Source organism: Nannospalax galili, unplaced genomic scaffold (genome assembly GCF_000622305.1).
Source record: "Nannospalax galili isolate Female #2095 unplaced genomic scaffold, S.galili_v1.0 scaffold708, whole genome shotgun sequence".
Lineage (NCBI taxonomy): Eukaryota > Metazoa > Chordata > Mammalia > Rodentia > Spalacidae > Nannospalax > Nannospalax galili.
In genome coordinates this window covers 544,844-552,877 of record NW_008358110.1, presented here as the reverse complement: position 1 = coordinate 552,877, position 8,034 = coordinate 544,844, and the positions used below count along the sequence as shown (strand labels likewise).

Here is an 8,034-nt window from a genome sequence, read left to right as displayed (position 1 = left end):
TTGGTCTTTTTGAGACAGGGTCTCTCTGTAGCCCCAGCTGGCCTGGAACTCACTATGTAGACCAGGCTGGCCTCCAACTCACAGAGATCCGCCTGCTTCTACCTCCGGAGTGCTGGGACTAAAGGCGTGCGCCACCACGCCTGGCTGTTATTTTTATATTTGATATATATGAGTGAATTGCCTGCACGTGTGCACTCGGGTCATGCAATGCCTGAGGAGGTCAGAAGAGGGCATTGGATTCCCCTGCAACTGCAGTTACGGATGGTTGTTAGCCATCAATTGGGTGCTGGGACTCAAACCCGGGTCCTCTGCTAAAGCAGCCAGTGCTCTTAACCACTGAGTCCTCTCTCTACCCCTGGTTTTTAAAATTTTTATTGCTGAGAAGTTTTTCATTGCATAGGCACTTAAGAATTTATTCACTTACTGGCAAGCATTTGGATTGTTTCTAGCTTTTGGCTAACACATATAATAAAAGTTTATGTAGGCCGAGCCTTATGGTTAGATGCATTTTCAGCCTTTTAAGAACTTATCAGGGACCTAAAGGCACTTACTGCTAAGCCTGACAACCTGAGTTCAATTCCTGGAACCCGTATGGTCTTCTGATCTCCACTTCCTTGCACTCACTCAGGCCTTCAAATGTATGCTGTGGCAGCCACATGCACATACACACATACACACAAACACATATATACTAGATGTTAAAAAAAAAGAACTTATTAGCTGGTGGTACATGCTTGTAATCCCAGGACTTGGGAGGTTGCGGAAAAAGGATTGTGAATTAAAGTCAGCCTGTGCTATGTAGTAAGCATCAGGCCAGTCTGAGCTACAAAGCTCTGTCTCAAACAAACCGAGTCAGATGTGGTAGTATACAACTGTAATCACAGCACTTGGGAGGCTAAGGGTGGAAGATCACAAGTTTGGATTAGCCTGGGCTATAAAGAGAGCTTGTGGCAAAAAAATAAAAACAGACAAATACCTTCTAATTGAAAAAAAAAAAGACCTACCAAACTACCTTCTTCATGAATTGGCTATGCTGCTTTATATTCTCACTGACAGTGTAGGAGAGTTCTAGTTGTTCTGTAGCACTGCTCACAACTGGGAAACTCATTCTCTTTTTCAAACAGGGTCTCACTATGCAGTCCCAGCTGGCCTGGAACTTTCTAACTATGTAGACCAGGTCTTTTCTTTCTTTCTCTCTTTTTTTTTTTTTAAAGCTAAAGTCTGATGAAGGCCAAGCTGTCCTTGAACTCACTGTGTATCCAACACTCCCAATTTTATGCAGTGCACACCTGTAATTCCAGCACTGGGAGATGGAGGCAATAGGATCAGAAGTTCAACATCATCTCAGGCTATGCAGCAAAGAACAGATTGGCAACAACCATATTTAATGCCAACAATGTTGCACTTAATCCCCACAACCACCTGACAGGTATTATTTCCTTAATCTCCATTTCTTGCAGCTGAGAACACATGTAACAAGTTAAAAAGAATTAGAATTTGAAGGCAAGGTTTTGTTCTTGGCTTACAAATTTTTTTTTTCTTTTTTGGTCTTTTTTGAGACAAGGTCTCCCTGTAGCCCAGCTGGCCTGGAACCATGTAGACTAGGCTAGCCTAGAACTCACAGAGATCTGCCTGCCTCTGCCTCCCAAATGCTGGGACTAATGGCGTGCACAACCATGCCCAGCTTTATTCATTTCTTTTAGAAAAAGTACTGGAAGGAACTTAGAGGTCTGTTAATGCCAGAACATTTTAACATGTCATGGAACTGCTTTGAATAAATGCTTGAGACAAGAAATTCTATAATTGTGTTTTTGTTGTATGAATGGACATGGATTACACTGAGTTTAAATTTTTTTTTAATAAAACAGGTATGAAGTCAGGTATGGTGGCACATGCCTTTAATCCCAGCACTCAGGAGGCAGAAGCAGGTGGATCTCTGTGAGTTCAAGGCCAGCCTGGTCTGCATAGTGAGTTCCAGGCCAGCTGGGGCTACAGGGAGACCCTGTCTTTAAAAAAAAAAAAAAAAACCTCCCCCTAAAAAAACCCCACAACTGATTTTTATTAAAATTTTAAAAGTTTTTGGACGATGGCTTTTTGATTATTTTAAGTATAGTTGTGAGATTTGGCTGTCAGTAAACAAAACTATGAAAGAGAAATTTGTAAATTGCTTCTAAAATCACTGATATATAAAGCAAGCTATTGTTATCAGTTTTATATATTAAGAACTATCAGCATGTCTTTTTAGTACTTGATTTTAAATTACATGATATTCTCTGTACCATTTTACATTTTCAAGGTCTATTCCCAAGCAAATTCCTTTGGGACTGTTTCCATTTCTAGAAGCTTCTATAGTCCTCAAAAGAAGCTACAGTGGATATTCATGGTGTTTTAATTTGCACTACACTTTCTTTTCTGAAAAATGGCTTATGTTTAAATTAACATGTAGAAGTGCTTTTGTCTTATAATTAAATTCTTATAGTACTCATGGGAGGAAGAAAAGAATTAAAAAGAATCAAGGAAGGCCAGGTGTGGTGGCGCACACCTTTAATCCCAGCACTTGGGAGGCAGGCAGATCTCTGTGAGTTCGAGGCCAGCCTGATCCACATAGTGAGTTCCAGGACAGCTGAGGCTACAGGGAGACCCTGTCTTAAAAAGCTCTCCATCCCCCCCCTAAAAAAAAAAAAAACCTCTCAGGTGGCTATGGGGATTAAGTGCAAAATGTATATATATCTGGCACACTGTTGGCATTAAATATAATTGTGCCCAGTCTGTTCTTTCTCCTTTCGCAACGGTGAGACAAAGTTCAGTGCCTGGGGCTGGAAGGACAATGTTATCAAGCACTCTGACTTCTGGGCACTTGATTTGTTGCTTCATGCTAGGAATGATGTTACTTGGAATTTATGTTGTAAAGCTGCTTACTTTAGGCATCTCTTTGCGGCACATTTAGTTCCTTAGAAATACCTCTACCAGCCAGGCATTGTGGTGCACACCTTTAGTCCCAGCACTTAGGAGGCAGAGGCAGGCAGATCTCTATGAGTTCGAGGCCAGCCTGGTCTCCATAGCGAGTTCCAGGCCAGCTGGGGCTACAGGGAGACCCTGTCTCAAGAAGACAAAAATAAATAAATAAATTAATTAATTTTAGTGGAAGAAAAGCATAGTGTATAAATTAAACACAAACAGCATGGTATGTGGGGCTGGAGAGATGGCTCAGCGGTTAAGAACACTGAATGTTCTTGCAGAAGACCTGCGTTTGAATCCCAGCACCTACATGGCAGCTAATAACTGTCCATAACTCCAGTTCCAGGGGATCCGACCCCCTCTTCTGTCCCCCATGGGCATTGCACAACACTGGTGCACTTACCTACATGCAGGCAATACACACATACACGTAAAATTTAAAAAAAAAAAGCATGGTATGTAATATAGAGATTGGGGATATAGCTCAGTGGCAGAGTATGTGCTTAGCTTGCACAGTGCCTTGGAGTTCAATCCTTAGTACCCAAACTATAAAAACTTATGACAACATAAAATTTACCATCTTAGTAAATTAGTAGTATTAACTATATACATACTATTGTGCAAAAGACTGAAAGACCAGCTTATTTTCTTGTGTGTGTGCATGTGTGCATTTTGGTGCACCTATGTGTGCTGGTGTGAGTGCATATCTGTGGAGGCCAGAGGTCTACCACAGGTGTCTGTCATTTCTTAGGATGGCCATCCATCTTGTATTTATTTTTAACTTGGTATTTTTTTTTCTTTTTAATTTTTTTTTACAATTAAAGTTACAGTTTTAACAATATGCAAAATATTACAGTAATTCAGATTTTTTGGCATAATGATTACAGATTTGATAAAAACATTTTATATCTCATAATAGTGATGAGGATTATACAAAAGCTATTAAAACAATTCTATTGTCACTTAAGTATCTAAAGCTATTTTCCTTTAACTTAGTATTTTTTAAAAGCTTAAAAAATATTTATTATTTTTCTATTTTTATATGTATGAGTGCAACGCCCATGGAGGTCAGAAGAGGGTGTCAGATCCCCTGGAACTGGAGTTATAGACAGTTGCTAGCCATCATGTGGGTGCTGGGATTTCAACCTGGGTCCTCTGCAAGAGCAGCCAGTGCTCTTAATCACTGAGCCATCTCTCCAGTCCCCCCAAATTTTATTTTTACTTATGAGTATGTGTGTCTGTCTATGTGAGTGAATGACACATATGTGCAGGTGCCCATGGAGCCAGAAGAGGGCAATGGATCTTCTGAAGCTGAAGTTACAAGTGGCAGTTCTGCGCCACTTGAGATGGGTGCTGGGAACTGAACTCATGTCCTCTGGAAGAGCAGCAAGTGCTTTTAATTGCTGAGCTCTCCAGTTCCTTGTTTTTTTGTTTTTTTTGAGACAGGGTCTCATATAGCCAAGGATGGCTTCAAATTTGCTTTGTAGTCAAGGAGGTCCTTGAATTTCTGATCCTCCTACCTCTACCTCTGAAGTGTAGGAATTACCACCACATCTGGCATGCATAAATTTTCACACTGCTGTAAGCAAGGCAAAGAGTATTGAGAATTTTTCTCTCCCTAGCTTTGGCCCAAAGAGTAAATAAAAAATTTTCATATTCTGGTAACAGATACAGCTGTGCCTCAAGCTAGAGAAAATTCAGACTTCCTAAATGAGCCATCTGAAGTAGATGCTGTACAGGAGCTGGGGAAGAGGAAAGAATGGGAAGACACTGAGTTCATGGACTGTGTCAAGATGAGAGAAAGAAATGTGATAGGATGGCATATTTCTGACTTGAGGGGTTGGGGTGGGGGCAGAGCTGGAGGAGGTGCTTTATGCCCCCGACCCTTCAGCCCCATCTCAGACTGCCCTCTAGACTGGCTGGTTGGGGAGACACAGGCCATGTGGAGAAAATTCAAGCCAAGGGCATAACTGTGGGCAAAGTGCAGGGACCTTATCTCTTCCTGTCTCTCTCAGCATCCCTTGTGAATCAGAGGAGGGGAGATGCATATCTCAGCTGGCATACTTCAGCTGGCTCCATAGCTTGTGGGGCAGATGCCCTGTTAAACGCTCCAATGCTTGTATTTTGCTTTTCTTTTTTCTCCTCTCATGCTAAAGACTGAAACTAGGGTCTTGTGCATGCTAGGTAATCCCGCTATCACTGAGCTATAGTCCCAGCCCTCTTTTTACTATTTATTTCACAACTTTCTTTCTTTTCTTTTCTTTTTTTTTTTGTTTCTACCTTGTATTTTGAGACTGGGAATCTCATTAGGCTGGGCTGACTGCTCAGTGAGTCCCAGGGATCTATGTGTCTCTACTTCCCCAGTACTGGGGTTATAAGCATCTTGCATCACCATGCCCAAATTTTTATGTAAGTTCTGGGGCTTGAACTTGGGTCTTTGTCTTGTGTAGCAAGCACTTCACAGACTATCTCCCCAGCCTTGTTAATTATTTTTAGACAGGGTCTTACTCTGTAGCACAGGCTTGCCTATAATTCTCTGTGTATCTAAGGCTGGCTTCAAGTTTGTGGTAATCCTTGTGTCTCAGTTTCCCAAGTGCTGGGATTATAGATGAGAGCCACCATGACTAGTTATAATTTAGTTATGCTCATAAGTCAAATTAATATGTACATATATCTAACTACAAATAACATTTATTCTGAAAGATTCCTAGATATTAGGCTTATTGAAGCCTATAGATTACAATGCAAATTAAGATAAAGTTCTGAGTAAGATTAAAGTTTAAGTGATGAAAATTTCCTCTTCATTTCACAAAAACATATGCATACCCCTCCAAGACCTTGTGTAATTTTAGTGATATATATAAACTACAAGGTTATCAACAGTTCATTTTCAACTTTTCCTCCTTTCAATCACTTCCCAGATGATCATATAAGACAGAAAAGGAGAGGTTTCTCTGAAAAATACAACTAAAAATAAAAATACCTAAAATATAAAATAATTTAATTTCCCCCCAACAGTTATTTTCTGTTTAGATAAACAAAACACACAAATACATATTTTACTTTACAATATGGATGTAGTTAACCAAAATAAAATACTTTCTTAGCTAAGGCTTGCCATTTGTGATACTTAGTAATAAGATAGGATTGATGGTTTTTCTTTAATCAATTGAAAATAGATTGAAGCTATAAAAACCCATTTGGTATCTGAAAAGACAGGAGTTCTGGTCATCTGTGTTTGAGAAACAGAAAATCTTGAGGAAAAATAGAAATAGGGTGGAAAACTTGGTAAACAGAAGTAATCAATTCCAAATGTTTTTACTCTAGATGTATGTTACCTCTGGCCCAGAGATCTTTTGGGACTATAGAGGCAAGTGGATGAAGTCTGACTTCAGTGGATTAAGTAAGCCACACATCAGAGAGACCAGTTAAAGTTTGGTCTCAGGGCTTATTTGTACCCAGGAGATGAACTTTTGCAAAATGTATTCAGAGTATATTATTAGTATCAGAATCACGAATAAAGGAGAATTTTCTATTTGTAATCATTGTCAACCTTACTATTTTCTCTCAGTATTTTTCCCAGAATTTCTGTAAACTCAGCTACAAATTTTTTAGAGTTTACTGTTTTAAGAGTTTCTAAAAATTTAATTTGATGATTCCATTTGATAAAGGAATCAATATCAGAAGTAATATTAAAATGCAATAATAGAAAAAGAGACCCACTAATGTGGCTTATATTAGATTTGGGCTACTTTTAATCATGGAATATTCTAATGTATGTATTAGTATGAGATTTGATGGATGTTAGCTGCATGAATATGTAATAGCCATGCTGCAAAAATCTGCATCTCTTTTGTGACCTAATTTACAAATATCTAAACTTGTGTTCCAGTTTTGTTTTGCTGTTTAATAAAAAGCTGTTTCAGAGAAAAAAAAAAAGAATTTAATTTTCCCTGACTTAGTTATTTTGCTTAGATTTACAAAACATGCAGATATGTGTTTTACTTTATAATATGGACGTAGAAGAAGACATTATCAAGTAGTGAAATCTTACCCCCTTTAATCCCAATGATGGTTCCCCGAAGGCCAACTGGAACTGAAAAATTCTCTCTCACATTTACAACACGATCAAAGAGACGAAATTCTGCATCCCGGTCAGGAATGACTCCATGCTGCTGTTCTAAAGGCTAAAAAAAGACAGCTATTAATTCCAATGAAACATTTTCCTTACAGTATGTTGAAAACTTTTTGTTATTGATGGTTGTGAGTTTAGCTTGTTTTTTGAAGCACAGTTTTACTATGTAGGCAAGGTTGATTATAAACTCACTCTATAGCCTAGGCTAGGTTCCAGCTACCCACCCTTCTGACTCTGCCTCCTGAATGTTGAGATTACAGGTGTGTGCCACCATGCATAGCTTGAAAAAATTCTTGTTCCCTTCATACTTTCAAAGTAAAAGCAGCAACTTTAAATTCTCTCATAGAAACTTACTCTGTACAGCAAATGGGGCTTCACAGTCACTCGAACTTTCTTATTATTCTTTCTTTGCTGAAGAAGAAAAAAATTAAAATATAAAATTATAAAATCACTATTTGTAATATCCGTGAATTTTATAAAGCCAAAAAAGATATTAGTTTTAAAAATATTTAAAGTTCTGTAGCTGCAATGAGGAGTAAAATACTTATTTATAAGATGACCATAGTTTAAAATTCTTAAATTTTGCTATTTTAAACTTGGATTATCAGGCTTGCATCATTGGATGGCAAGTGCCTTTATCCACTGAGCCATCTTGCTGGCTCTAAACTTTTATTTAAAAATTTTATTTATTTATTGTTTCTTTCTTTCATTCATATTGCTTGCATGTATGTAAGTGCACCGGTGTCATGCAATGGCCACAGAGGTCAGAAGAGGCTATCTGAAGCCTGGAACTGGAGTTATGGATGGTTGTTAGTTGCCATGTGGGTGCTGGGAACTGAACCCAGGTCCTCGGCAAGAGCAGCCAGTGCTTTTAACTGCTGAGCCATCTCTCCAGCCCCTAGCACTCTTTATTCCTGTTGTTTATTTCAGTTATTTTTCTT

General features: G+C 38.7%; 1 protein-coding gene across 3 annotated transcripts in view; it reads right to left on the bottom strand.

Annotated features, from left to right (window-relative positions):
- The window catches only part of Xrn1 (5'-3' exoribonuclease 1), a gene marked incomplete in the record, with an annotated part of 152,837 nt that overhangs the window by 56,074 nt on the left and 88,729 nt on the right, over positions 1-8,034 (bottom strand). For all 3 annotated transcript variants that reach the window (XM_029557814.1, XM_029557813.1, XM_017795169.2), the window contains 2 exon segments: positions 7,013-7,145; positions 7,448-7,504. In XM_029557814.1, coding sequence (XP_029413674.1) covers positions 7,013-7,145; positions 7,448-7,504 — 190 coding nt within the window.